Source organism: Caenorhabditis remanei, chromosome X (genome assembly GCF_010183535.1).
Source record: "Caenorhabditis remanei strain PX506 chromosome X, whole genome shotgun sequence".
NCBI lineage: Eukaryota > Metazoa > Nematoda > Chromadorea > Rhabditida > Rhabditidae > Caenorhabditis > Caenorhabditis remanei.
This window is the reverse complement of record NC_071333.1, coordinates 10,275,648-10,292,063: the sequence shown is the minus strand read 5'-3', so window position 1 is coordinate 10,292,063 and position 16,416 is coordinate 10,275,648. Positions and strand designations below refer to the sequence as shown.

Below are 16,416 nucleotides of genomic sequence, written 5' to 3'. Positions count from 1 at the left end.
TGATATTTCTGATTGAATTTCGGTATACTCACTATAGCTACTCTTCATCTTTTCATTGAACACTCATCTTCTGGATTCATCCTTTCCTCTATTTCCAACATATACACTTGGCATTTTCCATCAAAGCCAAAAGCTATTCTATTTTTATTATGTTTTCCTTTTTTATGGAATTCTACATAAATGCTATTTCGCTCATTCTCCATTTATTTGGGAAAATTTTATGCGAGAGAGATTCAGAAATTTCTTAACCATAAAAAATCTCACCACGCTTCTCCACTGTTCGTGTACACGTGAAAGTGTATTGTGTACACAATAAACAAAAAACGAATCGTTTTGTATGTTTCTCTTTCAAAATCTGATCGGATCATACGAGAATTTTGAATGAAAGGCTGCAGATATAATACATTTCCTTTTTGAACAATCTATTTTCTTTTTTCGTTTTTTCCCAGAGCGATTTTTTATTTCTCCTTCATAAAACACAAACCATTGCTTCTTCGCTCGCCCCCGTCCGCGCTCCCATGATAGTCATACGGGTAGCTTTCCCAAAATCATCGATCGATACAATACACTGTTGTTTTTTATAGTTCCACCGTGGCCGTTTTTCTCCGTTTTTCGCCCTCGCATATCATTCGCACCCGCTCTCGCTGTATTGCAGAGACCACGAATCATGGCGAACCCCGACGTGGAAAATTTGTTTTCTCTCTGCGACTCTGAATCCAAGGGGTTCTTAACAATGGAAGATCTGAAAAAAGTCTGTCCGCAACTTGATGACACTGTAAGTTGCTTTTTTTCACTGGTTTTCAACTTTTTTCAGGAATAAATAAGAAAATATAATAATAAATCTATTTTCCAGGATCTTCGTTTCATCTTTAAAGAGTTGGATCAAGATGGATCAGGTCGGATTGAAAAAAAAGAATTCCTTCAAGGATTCCAAGACACTGTACAACAAGGGGAGAGTAGAGGTAATAGTAATTATTTACATGGATCAACATCCGTTGTTCAGGATTGAATGGAATGCAACGCCGTGCATCTGTTGCCATCGATGATCCACCAATGTTTCGTCGTGATGAGTTAGTATTTGACAGCGAGAGTGACTCTACTTCCTCTCGACCAGCGATCCGTGTTTTCGATGAGGAGCACTACCATTCTGAATCGGATAGCAATATTAATATAGACTTCAGTGTTCCATGGTGAGCAAACGTCACGTGTCCAGAAAAGATTTTTCATTTTTTCCAGCCAAGAAGAAGTGTTGGTCTTGTACGAGCAACTGCAGTCATCAGGAGTTCCAGCATTATTGAGAAAATTTGAACGGGTGGTGGGATCATTTCATAAGGAACTTTCGGAAAAGAAGCATGAGAACGAGAGACTCCAACGTATTTATGCAAGGTATGAGTGAGGAGAAGAGGGACGAGAATTGCTGCAAACCGTGTTGTCACGTGGAACTGTTTTTGAATCATGGGAAAGAATTCTTCGATATAGTCTAGTTTTGGGATAAACGTTGTTTCGAAAATAGCTTTTCAGTGAACGCGAGATGTACAATCGCCGTATGGAAGAAATGGAGAGTGAGGTGGACCAGCAACTCGAACTCACAGAAATGAAAGCTCGTCAGGAAGTATGATTACAACTTGAATCTTCACCTGAAACTGAATTTACAGGAGAGAGATCGTCTCACTAAAGAAAAGGAGGATATGCGTCAAAGAATGACTGAGGAAATGTCCGAAATGAGAAGCAACATTGAACGTTTGACCAGAATGGAAAAGGTTTTGGAACGCGAGAATGAGAGACTCAATCACCAAAAAGATCTATCCGATAAGCTTAAGGTGGACTAATGGATAGTTTAGCCGATAACTGATATGGTTTTAGGTAGTCAACGAGGAGAACAACGACTTGCGACAGAATCTTGCTGAAAATCATTTAGAATTGGCTATGATCAAGAGTGAACTCGCCCAAGTCAGAGCTGATTTTGACCAGAAGCAGGATGAGCTCTCGGCTAGAAGAGGTACAATGAAAAATGAAATAGAGAAATAAATCAGTTATTTTCCAGACCAAGCATCTCATGCAACCGAGGAGAGTGAATCCGTTAGAAAACAGTTGCAGCTCCTTTTGTATGTTTATGAAATAACCGATTTCAAATGACATTATGAATTCCAGCGATGCAAACCGCAAACTCCACGAGACCAACGAGAGTCTCCGTGACGCATTGGACAGTCGTGCATCAGTTCTCAGACAATTCAACCTGAGAACCCCTTCGCCAGGATTGCTCAGCTCCAATCGCAACTCAGTCGAGAACTTCCAAACCTCGACTAATGTTTTCAGATCGGTACCACTTCATGCAATCCCGAGCGAAGAGCCAAGTTAGGAGATGTATATGATTAAAATCGTAATAAATTATTTCAGTGCCGGAGACTTCATTGATTCTAGATGACGCTCATAGTCTTCATGGAATGGAGATTGCGGAAGGCCTTGTGGTATATCATACTGACTCAATTTGAAAAATAATACGGTTTTACTTTCAGGGTTTGAATGACGCTAATGGACCAGCTGAGAGAACTTTCCGAATCGTTATGTGTGGAGATGCGGCAGTGGGAAAGAGTAGTTTCGTCATGCGTGTCATTCGTCGTCAGTTCACAAACCAGCTTCCCAGCACTCTCGGTGTCGATTTCCACGTGAAAACTGTAAATGTGGATGGAAGAAATGTTGCACTTCAGCTATGGGATACAGCTGGACAAGAAAGATTCCGTTCACTCTGCAAGTCTTATTTCCGTAGAGCAGATGGAGCAATTCTGGTATATGATGTCTGTGCTGAGCACTCATTCCTTCGTGTCCGTGATTGGATTGAGACTATCAAGGAGTCTACTGAAAGAAGTATTCCGATTATTCTAGTTGGTAACAAAGTGGACATGCGTTTTCAAACTCCTGGAGCAGTCGCGAAAACAGATGGGGCAAGCATGGCGGCGGTAAGATCTGACAGACAGTTTTTGTCCACATTTCGTTACGTTCTTTGGTTTTCAGGCGATGGGAGTTCTATTTATGGAAACAAGTGCTCTTGATGGAAGCAACATTGATAACGCTATGTTAGCCCTTACAAGGTACAAAACTACAGCACCGTTCAAAATGAATTCGTTTTTTTGTTGTAAATTACAGAGAGTTGATGGCCGTGGAGGATGTTGAAATCCGTTCCACTGGTGTTGTATTGAATCCGGCAGCTGCCAAAAAGGGAGGATGCTTCTCAAAGTGCCGTGGATCTTAAATTATTGTCTAATTCAGAATTACAATTACAACAAATTACAATTGAATTACAATATCTTAAAACTCAAATATTTTCCAGTTTTGACACCTTCTCAGAATAATTTCTCCAGTATTTCCTGCATGTATTTGGCTTCTGCTTTTTTCTTTCCGTTGACTGATAACATAGAATTCACTCATGTTTTTTACTAACGTTTTCGACTGAAACTCTATTTATGATGACCTAATAAAATTTTCCGGGAAACCTTTGATGTTGTGTTTCCGGTGAAAACATCATTTAATTGATGCCTGGAGGTGTGAAAAGTTCAAAAATAAACCCAAAAATAGTTTTATGTAGTCATAGTATTGTATACGCCGAAAATTGAGAAGTGACAAGAATTTGAAAGTTAAATGCGTTGAAAATGTCAGCTTAAAAGTTATCGAGTGCACAGTGGCCGTAAATGAATGATAAGCCACTTCATTTTAATGGTCGTTAAAAAGAGTAGAGAGCAAAAAATCATGCAATATAGCAATACCACGTGATATCTGACACTTGGGTTCAATTTGAGTTAAGAATGCGTGAAAAAAGAAACAGTTCCGTTTTCTTATCAGCTAGAGATAATAAGATTTATTTTTGTTGCTACACACTGCTGGAAAAGCATACAACTAATAGAAGTAAAAGTTGTTAATCAAAGGTAACACTTGTTTGCCAGCCACCACACCATTTCGACGTTTTACGATCTTTTTAAAGCACGCGATGAGTTGCATCACCAATCGCAGCAGCTCCTGCACTCAATTTCAGTTTCAATTTCCCTTAACGGTAGTAAATCAGGAAGGAAAGTATATTCGATGGAATACCTGATAAGAGCCCCAAGTGGGAGGACCGAGAGAAAAAAAGAGAGTGAAAGCCATAAATGATGGCAGTAAAACAATATGTGGGCCGGCCTATCATTCTTCTTAAGGCAGCCGGTTTTCCGTTCAGGTTAGGTTCGGAGACGAAAGACTGTCGACGCGTTTCCCTGATTAGTTCTATTATTATTACTGTGCACTCTCTTTGGGAAAACAGAAACTAGAGAAAATGGATGTAGACATCAGTAAGTTTAAAATAGAAGTATATGAATTTCACCCAAAAATATTGAAGAAGAATCCGAGATCCAGGCTCGAAGCAGGATAATGAAAAATCACTTGACAGTAAGTTTTCATACTTAACCGGAAGTATCCTTCCAGTACATAGTTAAATGAATTTTATTCTCAGGAAAGAAACAACTGCATCGTTCTCAAAATTGATACTCATATGAGCAAAGTGGAAGACATGTCCCCATTTGGTTTTCATTTTGAATTCGATGCCAAGAAGTATAAGGAACGGAAAAAGCAGATACGAAAACAGAGTTTGTAGACTACAATTTTGAATTTCTGAACCGTAAAATTTTCAGAGATTACTCGGTTTTTTGCTTGGCTTGCATATTACCACCACAAATTTGGAATCCGACATATTACTTTGGTTTCATTATTGATTGGATATGTATTTCTTGGAGGAATTATGTTTCAAAATTTGGAGTCACCGAGGGAGTTAGAGGTATAACAAAGTCAAAGAATTGTTTGGCTATCCTAATCATATTGTAGGAACTGAAAGAAACTATTGTTTTAATGCAAGGAATTATTACGGAAGAAACATCAGATATCATAAATGTCACACTGAGTACAAATGGAACAGACCGGAATAATAAACTCGGAAAATTAATAAAAGTGAGTTAGATCAAAATGAAAAAACAAAGTAATTTCGGATTCAGAGGTATTATAAGACAATGTTGGAAGCAGAAGGAAGATTTCATGGAAGTGTTTGGCATAAAGCGGAAAATCTGGATATGCATTTGATGTGGTATTTCTCCTCTGCAACGTTCTATTCAATGACGTTATTCTCAACAATTGGATACGGTTTGTATTTGGAAGCAGTTGTTTTTATCATTTATCTGTTACAGGTACCATTTCTTGCCAAACATTTTGGGGACGATTGTTATCTATCATTTATGCATCACTTGGTCTACCAATAATGCTTGTTGTACTCGGTGATATAGGTGAATGGTTTCAAAAAATACTAACTGGAGGCTATGTGTACTTGCTTTTTAAATATAAGTAAGTCCTATATCCGAGGACCATTGATATAGATAATTCATTTCTACAGACAATTGCGGAAACAACCAATCAAGAGGAAAAAGAATGATATATTGCTACCCATGTGGCTTGCTCTATTACTTGTATTGGGGTACATTTTGATTTGTACATTGACAATTAAAATGTTTGACCACAACGAAGGAAATAAACCTGGTGAGATTTATTTGTCAACTGAATAGTCATATATACTGTGTCATTCCAGGAATTGGCTTTTTTGATGCATTCTACTTCACATTCATTAGTTTGACAACTATTGGGTTAGGAGATGTTATGCCTTATAATATTCAGGTAAGTATTTCAAAAATCACACGCTTTAGAATGCATGTAATTTTTTTCAGTATTCGCCGTTCCTGGCTGCTGCTTTCCTTTTGGGTCTTGCACTCATTTCAATTGTCAATACATCTATATATGCCCAATTGTACCGGATGTTCTTTAGTTTAATTAACAATGTTGAAGATAAATTGGATAGAATTCACAGTTCCAGTCACAAAGGTCCTGGCTATAGGGTGTTCCAGGTTGGTCATCTGACTTTTTTCCAAAAAAAAGTGTGTTGTTTGCTGCAGGATATGGAACCGGTAATTCGTATGTTAGTATGTACCTTCCCTCCGTCACATCCACAAACTCGAATCAAATTTGCAACCGTAGTTCGCGACTCCTTCAGAAGAGAAAAAGATAAAAAACGGGAGAGCAACACGAGTGACGTAGGTTTTCGACTATTTCGTCTTCTCTCCACTTCTTTCTATTCATCGAAATGGTTTCTCATTTCCTTAACTCTATTTGCAGCAAATTAAATTGCGAACAAGAACCGAATCGGATATACCCGCACACGATGGATTCCACCTTTGGATGGCGAAACGAGCCAAAAAACGAGAGCAGGACGCTCATCACGAAGACGAAGATGCAGCTGCGGCAGCACGAAGACGTGCACCGACATTAGGAGCATTTGGTGGTTTTGATTTGAATCTGTTTAGGTGGGTATTGCGAGACAATGAAGCTTCCGTGTTGTTTTTGTATACAATATGTGTAAACACATAAGAGACGGTAACCTGATGATCGAAGAGTAATTGTTTTATTGCAGACCAAGAGGACGCGCCAACACCTCTCCGTTCCGACGGAATGAATCCGAAGAAACAGAGGAAAGTGATGTTGAGTGAGGTGGAAACAACAAGGAGAAACAAATGTTCACATTTTTTGTTATACTTTAATTACTTTGTTTTCCATTAAACCATTTTATCCTTTTTCACATACTGATGATTTGATATGAGTCGCAATAAACATCCACTAAAAACTGGAACTCTTTTCTAGTATACTCTTTTAAATTCTATTTTAAGGACAAGCACCTATCAAACTCTTATCAGTACATCAATTGAAAAAAATATCAACAGTTTGAAAAACTCAATATACAATTTGTACCCCCAAAAAAGAACATTTCAACATATTTCACAAAATAATCGAACAGAAGAGCCCCGTAAGTCGGTTGGAGCTCAATAAGCCTTTTTCACAAAAATCGTGCTTCTCTTTCTATCTCTGTCATTTTGCCATGCGTTTCCTCTGTCAGGCAGCAGCTTGCGGCGTCCGTTGAGCTCTTTCTTTTTCTGCGCCTCTTCGCTAAAAGCTGTTCCCTAGTCACCACATCGAGCTCCGTCAATTTTGAATTCGCTTGCTCTGCTGCTCACTGCAGTACAGCAAGGACACTCTCTTGGGCGTCTCGTTTCTCTAACTCTAATATCTAACCATTTACTTGTTCTATGCAGCTGGCTACTTGAGCTCTTCTGAAGTTTGGGAAAAAAAACGGAATTTTGAAGAAGTTTAGGTGGGCTGACTGACATCAGAGGAATTATTTTTTCAAAATGTTTGATCCTTTGTTGTAAAAATAAGTATAAAGTAAATAAGAAGGAAATGCAAAACGAGCAAAATGTGAAGAAACAAGTCTAATTTTGTTCATGCATGTTCTGAAACAAATTATTTTATACCAAATGTCAAATGAGAACAGTTCATTCAAATTTTAAAACACCAAATTGACTGATAATGATCCATAGGGAAATTCCCGATTGCTCTGATACACCCCCACCTTTCCACAGATCAGCTGGCGCCACTTTTTCTACTTTCCGCTTCTCAGACCACCACGGCTATCTCAATGACATCTCTATGACATCAGTGTCCTCCAACGTTTTGCTTTTTTGTTTCATTTGCTCGTCCCGTCTGACGGGGCCGGGTCATATTTGTTCACTGGTGACTTTCATTTCGGTTTTTTAAATGTTAGTACAAAATTTGATGCGTTTTATGTGTCCAAATAATATTGCATAGGTTCTTTTTGAAGAACATGCATAACTGACACTATTTGCAAAACTTTGGATAAACAGGAAAATATTTTATAGGATAAGTTCACACATCATGGAATTGGTTCTTGATACTCTCAGTTTTAGAAAATCTCCAGTTTCTCGTTTTCCATTTTTCATTTTCTATCGTTCATTGGTCTAGTTATCTTTCATTTCTGCACTCAAGCAGTGTACCTAAACGTCAGTTGCTCCTATCTGTTCTTCTTGAAAAGTTATGTATTCAATGCACTTTTTTTCCATATTTCATAACGAGACTTGATTATTCTTCTTATTTTCTCAATCCGATGATCTTTATGAGTTCTTCTTGATTAATTTTTGATTAGAAGACGCATAATTGCGTTATTCCTCGATTTGTCTACCAAGAACCTAATGGATTCCTATTCTCAGGTCATCCTCCTCCTTCCCTTTTTCTCTCTTCTTATTTCCCGACTGCATTATCTCTGAACCTGTCTTTGGCACGTTTCCGGCTTGAGGTTGTCACAGAATTATCATATTCCTTATTTTTAATTTAAATTTTTTGATTTCCGAGTCTTTTGTTTTTCCAAATAGGAAAAAAAGTCACTGGAAACTCCTTTTTCCGCATTTCAAATATCTTGAGAAAGAGCTGTCCTTTCTTTGAATGGTTGCGCAACTCGTGAATAATTCTTTTTTGCTTCACTCGCTTTACCAACGTGCAATTATCATTTTCTCTGGTCGGAGGAAATACGTTGTTCTTTTTGCTTCTTCTGAACTATTTGCAGAATGAGTATTGGCTAGTAGTGGAGCATTTTATCAATACATACATGTAATAATGATTGATTATTGAATCGCCTATGATTTTTCACCGGCATTCTTCTATAACTTCATGTGGTAAAACGAGTTTTTATTTTTATTTTTCGCTACGTCCCTCTGTTTCTTGCATCGCAATCCAGATGTAATCTGAGCTGGTTAGAAAAAAGAAACTATCGAAAAGAGTTTCAATTTACGTTTCGTCTAAAGTTTTGGTCCTTGATACTGCTGTGTTCTGTGGTTTCTCTCTAATTTTTTCCTCATTTCTTTCTAAAAGTCATGTTCTTAGAAATTTTTTCTCACATTTGTTTTCCCAATTGTTTCAATCACGTCATTTTTCTATTCTCCGCTTTTTCTTCTTTATTCTTAGCTGTAAAGTTGCGGTTTTTCTTGTTTCTTACTTTCAATCACATTTTCAATCTTGAAATTTCTCACGAGATCTGTAAGCTCCTGTGCCGATATGTACGACACCTGATACCACAAAATTCTTACTTTGGGAGAAATCGCTACAAAAAACAAGTCGTAAATTATATCTATCCTTTGAGGTCAGCCGAATGAATACTCAGAATAATCTCGCTTTCATTTCTCCAATACTCTGAATCATTTTCTGCCGATTGGTTCTGCGAGGTATCTACCACATATAACCCGTTTTGGTGTCTGCTTTCAGTTTGTAGTTTTCTCTCTGCTCTGAAAATTTAGCTCTCATTTCTCATTCATTCACTTGCCCTTTATTCGTTCTAATTCTATTTCTCAGTCTAATGTACTTTAAAACATTTCTTAATCCATTTCATATTCATTCAAAATTTCATTTTTTCATTTTACTCAAAATTAATGTTATTTTTGTATTGTCTATGAGTGACGTGAAATCCACTAGACGAATAACCAAGGATACATATTCTACAAGGACCATGTTGCTATGAAACCAGAAAACAAAACGACGAGAATAAGCAAAAATACATTCCTATTTTCACTTCACATCTTTTTTCCTTTTTTTCTAATTCTGCATCCGGAATAAGAAAAGAATCGTCATCTATTGTAGTGCAGTATTCTTCCACTTCCACTCTTCTTGATTGAATGGAAGCCGTTTTTTGAACTCCCATCTCCTCCTTAAAAGGAAATGAAATTGCCGAGTTCGGGACTCCCAGCACTTTGAGCCAAAGACAACCCAAGTCATTTTTTCTTCCATCATATTCGCCATTTCACCGGCTTCACTACCTAAAAATTTTGCAGTTCTCAGTTCATTTGATTATTTGTCGTGGCGATTGATGATTTTTTCAGTGCAAAAGTATAGAGAAATGTACATCAAAAATTGAAAATATTTGTTATCAGAAGAAAAAAGAAAAACGATAAAAAGCGAAACCAGACTGAATTCGATAATTAGCATTACGATGGGTCTTTTTTTCATTATTTTATCAGAATAACTTTTTTAAGCCTAGATTTTTCATTAGTTGTTCATAAAGCGTTCGGACATATTTCCTTATATTTTAGTCTTATATTTTTTTTATGGTCAAGACGTTGAATATATTTCAACAGTTACATATGATGTTTTTCCAAAAACACTGTGGTTCCCCTGTTTATTTTACTGTTCTTTTCTCTCTGCCACGCTTTAAATGAATTTCTTTCGCAAATTTTGTAATTTTCTCTGACTTCTAAACGTTCATCTTGTTTACAGTGTCTTCCGATCAAATCCTCCATTTTTTCAATCCAATCAATGTCAAATCGAGTATGGGCGGCTTCGGTAAGCCTCCTGATATTTTTTGGCACATTGTCGATGCCAGTGCAATCTCGTCCGGTAAGTTTCATAAAAGAACTCACAAGACATGACGTCATTGTTGCGTACCGCATGATTGTCCGAAATAGTTGGAGACTGTAATCAAAAGTTGAATTATTATTTGCTTTTTGATGTGGTTTCAAGAAAAAAGAGAGAGAGAGAGAAAGAAGAAAGTGAAAGTGCACCAAAATGCTTTCGTTTGCTTCGGAGAAAGTTAAGAACAATCAAATACAAACAAAAAGCAACTGACAAAAAACAGAAATTAGTGTGAACCTACATAAAATATTCAGGACAAAATTTCTGAGAAGAAGTTTCTCAAGTTTTAGAAAAACATAGTAAAACAAACTGGTTGAAGAAGTAGAACATATCAATCTTCAAAGAAAAAGCATTAATTCAGATTTTATTGCCGAAGGGTTTTCGTTTGTAGCTGAAATTTTCCTACTATTGAATTTAAAAATACATATTCACATATTCACAGGTGTTCTCCACTTCTGAACCATCAGTTTCCGAAATCGAACCATCTGATGCTCCTTTACCCCAACCAGCAGCAAATGCACCAGCAAAACCTGAAGATGTACATTTATCAAGTGTCAAAGTGTCTGGTATGCGTTTAGAATCAAATGTCGGAGTCAAAGAAAATATTGTCTTGGGACATAACAGGTGAGTTATCATCCTAATAACAAACCATCAGTTAGATATTTTATAGAAAACATAATGTGGTTATCGTTCCCAATAAAGAAGTACGTGTTGTTTTGTTTGGAATGAACTTCCAAGATATCGGAGCTCTCACTTTCACAGCTGATGGAACTTGTAAAGACATGGAACATTTCTTTGAGGCAGACTTCTCATCAATGACTACTACTCGTTTGGTAGTAGAGATGATTTTCCCAAAGTAACTTGTTAAATGTGTTATTGGTAAACAATTAGTTATATTCAGAACATCAGCAGAGACCACAACTTTCAAACTTTGTGTGTCGGAAAAGTTCTACTCCGCACCGCAATTTGCAATCGTTGAAGATCCTTTCACTACTGTAACCACTGAGATCCCTCCAACAGAAAATGCAATGCCCATGTGGTTGGCGGTGAGTAAAATATCATTTGGAAAGCAATGTGATGGAATATATCTCTGCTTGAGAACAAAATACCGTAAAAACTGTAATAGAAACGCATGCTACTCTATTTTTAAACCTTCGCTTGCAGGTGCGCCTATATTACAGGGGCGCATCTAATAGAGGGTGCGCCTCTATTACAGTTTTCACGGTATACAGCTGCTTCTAAAATCTGAAAAGATCAATGTGCAAAAAATCTCTGTTTCAGATTATCTGTTTGATGATTCTTCTTGGTTTCTCCGGGTTGTTCTCTGGACTCAACTTGGGTCTGATGACACTCTCACCATATGAGCTGCAACTTTATATTGCCAGTGGAACGGAAGACGAAAAACGATACGCTGCTAAGATATTGCCCATCAGAAAAAAAGGAAACCAACTTTTGTGTACTCTACTCATTGGTAATGTCATTGTCAACGTCGGAGTTTCTATGTTGATGGATATCATTGTGGGAACTGGTTTATTTGTACTTATTGGTGCAACTGCTGCAATCGTTGTATTCGGAGAAATTATTCCACAGGCAGTTTGTGTCAAGTAAGTTGCTGGATTTCAGGTCTTTTTCAAATTTTTGGATGATTACTCTTATACTTTACAGACTCGGGTTACCAATTGGAGCAACAACAATACCTATAACACAAGTGCTTCTTTTCTTAATGTGGCCTTTGACCTGGCCCATATCCAAGGTGATTTAATATTCAAATGACGTTTAGCGTTCAGCATTGCCTTTTTTTTTTAGATTCTCGACATGTTCCTGAAAGAAGAGCTTACGCGGTCATTGGAGCGAAACAAGCTTGTTGAAATGCTGAAATTATCGGAGAAAAGCGTCATCGGAGGTCAATCCGATGAGTTTAAGATTGTGTTGGGTGCTCTGGAATTGTACGATAAAACAGTCGCTCACGCCATGACTCGCTACGAAGATATCTTCATGCTTCCGGATACTTTGAATCTTAGTGCAGATATGGTTACTCAGATTTTGGATATGGGATACACTAGAATTCCAATTTTTGAAAACAAGGGATTGGGAAGTAATGGTACTGTGATCGTAACATCCATCGAAAAAAATTAATCTGAAATTTTTAGATGATGACATCAAAAACGTAATTGCTCTCCTTTTCGTAAAAGATCTTGCACTTCTGGATCCAGCTGATAGTCACAATGTGATGAAGATAGCATCTATTTATAACCATGAAGTTAGACGTGTTTTGGAGGATATGCCTCTTCGCACAATGCTTGAAGAGTTCAAACGGGTAGGTGGATGGGAAAAGATTCCGATGAAGATATCTTCTCAATTCCCAGGTGTGAAAGTTGTTCTAACTTTTTTTTTAGGGAGAATATCACATGGCGTTAGTGGAGCGTCTCGTTGAGCAAGAAGATAAAGATCCGATTTATGAGCTGTGTGGATTGATTACTCTTGAGGACATTATAGAGGAAATCATTCAATGTGAGATCATCGATGAAACAGATGCTGTGTGTGACAATGTGCACAGAAAGAAGAGACAACGGAAGAAGGTTAGTTGACCTTTTTGATTGAGCACATCCTTAATGAGATAACGTTAGTCTCTCAGCTGGTTCAGTGTTTTTGGAGATGAAAGTCCCTAGTGTAAGAAGACAATGAACTTGGTAAAGAACAGAGAACAATCCATGGGTTCAATTGAAAAAAGCACATTTTTAAAAGTAAACGAACTTGCGTTTTCTTTCCGAGCAACTTCCTTACTCTTTATTTTTATTCTAACCTCAAAACAGCTTTACTCTCTCAAATCCCCCTTCAAAGAGTGTTGAGTGCTTTCGGAAAACAAAAAAAACGTTTTGCCATCGTCCATTGCTTTTTCTGTCCATTTCTGGCCAGAAACTCTCACCGCATTTCGTTTGACGCCCACCGACGCACCATCCATCGCAAGTCGACAATTTGTTCATATATCTCGAGGGCATATCTGCCCTTGAGCGCCCGCGGTCCGAAAGACGTTGTGTGCCTCATTGCCTGCTTTTCTCTCGTGCTCTCCTCCTTGGTCGAGGCGGCCCTCCCCTTGGAGCCACGCGGTCGTACATCATTGTCTTGTGTGATTCTTCTTCATCTTCTTCTTCTACTTCACGGAGAAGGTAGTCTCACACAGAAGACACTATGCTACAACTGCCCGGATCTGCTCCAGGAGCACGGAGTTTAAGGGAACCGTCATGCTATTCCATTCGAGATGTCTCTATGGCTGGGTCTTACACCAGAACCCCTATTCGGCAGATGGACAGTACTTACTGTCATTGTTTAATGGCTTTTATCACATTAATATTTCTCACTTCTAGTGGAATGTTCATTTCTATATTCATCAAATCCTTGGGCACTGAATGATTCACAAATCAGGTATAGAAATTCAAATTTTCAGATTTGCATATTTCTCGTAACATCACCTAGTCAACCTTTTTCGAAATCGCTGTTTATCCCAAGCTTAGTCTTGTTTTTCTCCATTTTCCGTCCAAAAGGGAACATATTTAACACCTCGACGTTTGAATGTTTGGACAACCAACAAAAATAGTGAACCAATCTAGTTGATAGAATCAAGTCTTCTAGAAAATCCGATTTCGGCGCCCCTTCTTCTTTTATGAGTCTATCTGTTTTGTCTCAGGAGAAGTTTTTGCTTTCGAAAGTTCGAGGACCATTTTTCCATCTGACTATAGTGAACATAAAGGAGATATAGCAAGAAAGAAACCGAATTCCCTATGTATCGGATGAAGCCGTTAAAAAAATTTGTGACCTCGACATCGAATTGAATATTAAAGAAAGGATGAGTCACACTAGAGAAAAGCGGATATCAAGAAGGATCTAACACAAAACAATTTTTGCAAGAGCAAGTTTTTCTTGCTCACAAAAACATCATTCCAATAACACATCAGTAACCAAAACTATAATTATGAATGCTCAGCATTCTGTATACGAGTAATCCCACTCTCAACCTATTGTTCTTTTCAGAACCATGATATGAGCCAAATTGTGAACACAGCCCACGCAAAATGTGCCATTAACATTCAAATGTTAGCTGTGACGATTCAAGTAATGAGTACGTGTCACAGAATATTCGGACCAAACTTCATTCTCCCAACCATTCTCGAGAAGTTGATCCGAAAAAACTGCAAAAAGGTTTGTCTCGTCTAATTTCGCATTCAATTGGTTTTCTTATTGCTATTCGTATCGTCATTTAAGGTTGAAACGACGCAGTTCTCGTGTCTCAAGGAACTAGGTCTTGTCCAACCGAAGCCAGCCGTCCTTTACAAAAAAGGAGAGTTCAGCAACAAATTCATCATGATTCTGAGTGGGCGTGCTGTTGTGACAATTGGAAAAGAAGAAATGAGGCTGGAAGCGGGTGCATGGCATAGTTTTGGAACGGAGGTTCTTGATGCAATGGCGGAGGCAATTGAGAGATCCTTAACTCAAACAACTACTAGTAGATCAACAATGTCATTGAACACGGAAATCACCAACAATGTGAGTTTCAATTCCTAGAAAAAAGAAAAAAAAACTACTAATTATTCAAATGAAGTTAGAATAATTTATTGGTTCGACGAGCTCATAAAAAATGTGTTTCAATGCTCCAAGTGTCCTTTCAAGTCTGCAAAAAAAAACTCAAACTATAAAAGCAATGATCCGAATTTTGTAGTGCAGTGATGAAATTGATCTCATTGGTTTTTAGTGAAAGTCATTGCAAAATTAAAAAATTGGTACTCCAAAGAATAATTTATTATTGTTTTCAAACTGCTGTTCTACGATAAAACAAAGATCGCAACTTGAATATTTCAGACAATCGGATTTGTGCCAGATTTCGACACTGTTATTTTGTACGAATGCATCTTCTGTGAATTCAGTGCATCTGATTTACTTCTTGCTTTCAATTCGTCTCAAATAATGCAAAAGTAAGACTAAAATTTTCGATTCTTTCATAAATATTCTTCTTCAGCAACTCTAAAGTACAAGTGGTCCGTTCTAATTCTCGTACCAGTTTGATTGAAGAAATTCCAAAGGTAAGATACAGAAACTCTGCAAAACTAGAAAATTGGTGTTTGTTTAAAATGAAAACCGTTCTTTTCTTGTATAAACAATCTATTCAAGACCTCACATCTGAATTTAGAAGTATTTAATTGGACGTTGGAAGCGTAGAGGCACATACGTGTAGTCTCAGTAATTGGTAAGGTAAACGTGTGTACTTCTTCTAAGACTATGAATTCAAAAACTTATATGTATTTGAATTACTGCGTGTGTAAAATCTGCGACAAAATTTTGGTTTGCCATCAAATTATGTTGAAGTGTTGTAACGCCATGCTACCTCCCCTCTAGACGTGACAAACGCTTAAGAACAACAGAAAGAGAGCAAATAATTTATTTTTCCTTTTAAGGATCCTGCAACACCAATTCGCAATGGAAGTGTAAAACATCGGACTGTCAGTGAAGGCGAAACTGTCAAATTAATACCAAAGAATATGCAGTGTCGTTTCAATAAAGAAGACCACGAAGAAGAAGAAGATGAGCAAGAAGAAGAAGAAGAAGAATAGGCAATGCATCTAATTTTTCAACAAGCTCCTAATTTCAGTTTACTCTCTCGCTATCCAATTATTCAATTATTCCATTCCGGTTAATAGGTATATTCCCGTGTTCCATATTCTCATACAAGGTCTGAAACTGCACAATACTCGTATATAATGATCATTCTCTTTTCCTCATCTTTCTTGACTTGTCAATCAGTTCTTGAACTATTCCTTCTATAGAAGTGAGATTTACACTGCCTATAGCCTTGTTAGTATATTTTCTCTTTTTCCCCAGATTATTTGTTTTATACACATTTTGGGTACGGGCTACTTTTCCGGTATATTCTGTGACAATATTCCTCCATCCGGTAATTATCAACTCATCCCCCATTCTCCTGAATATTTCACCTGTTTCACTTAAATATGACATTTAACTACTTAATTGAAATTGGTTCAATGAACCTAATAAAACTATTGAACATTTGTTGACAGCCTAATCAACCGATGATTAAATAAAACGCGACGTTCG

The 16,416-nt window shown here is 37.4% G+C and overlaps 3 protein-coding genes across 3 annotated transcripts; all 3 read left to right on the top strand.

Annotated features, from left to right (window-relative positions):
• Positions 1-667: 667 nt before the first annotated feature.
• Positions 668-3,250, top strand: GCK72_024020 (uncharacterized protein; the record flags this gene model as incomplete). Its single annotated transcript, XM_053735680.1, has 13 exons — positions 668-775; positions 854-956; positions 1,004-1,190; positions 1,237-1,386; positions 1,522-1,612; positions 1,656-1,820; positions 1,864-1,999; positions 2,045-2,105; positions 2,152-2,354; positions 2,398-2,468; positions 2,517-2,957; positions 3,013-3,089; positions 3,145-3,250. The coding sequence occupies 13 exons, from the start codon at positions 668-670 to the stop codon at positions 3,248-3,250; spliced, it is 1,899 nt and encodes a 632-aa protein (XP_053579246.1).
• Positions 3,251-4,398: 1,148 nt separating this feature from the next.
• On the top strand, positions 4,399-6,551 carry GCK72_024019 (uncharacterized protein; the record flags this gene model as incomplete). The annotated part of the gene is made up of 12 exons (XM_003118388.2): positions 4,399-4,416; positions 4,481-4,613; positions 4,659-4,801; positions 4,849-4,971; positions 5,016-5,160; positions 5,205-5,358; positions 5,408-5,550; positions 5,600-5,685; positions 5,736-5,912; positions 5,961-6,098; positions 6,181-6,368; positions 6,476-6,551. 12 exons carry the CDS (start codon positions 4,399-4,401, stop codon positions 6,549-6,551), a joined length of 1,524 nt encoding a protein of 507 aa, XP_003118436.2.
• A 3,664-nt stretch (positions 6,552-10,215) lies between these two features.
• Positions 10,216-15,914, top strand: GCK72_024018 (uncharacterized protein; the record flags this gene model as incomplete). Its single annotated transcript, XM_003117579.2, has 14 exons — positions 10,216-10,296; positions 10,754-10,935; positions 10,982-11,167; positions 11,213-11,357; positions 11,593-11,915; positions 11,977-12,064; positions 12,118-12,412; positions 12,462-12,628; positions 12,708-12,890; positions 14,341-14,508; positions 14,572-14,853; positions 15,166-15,278; positions 15,323-15,386; positions 15,759-15,914. 14 exons carry the CDS (start codon positions 10,216-10,218, stop codon positions 15,912-15,914), a joined length of 2,433 nt encoding a protein of 810 aa, XP_003117627.2.
• Positions 15,915-16,416: the final 502 nt, after the last annotated feature.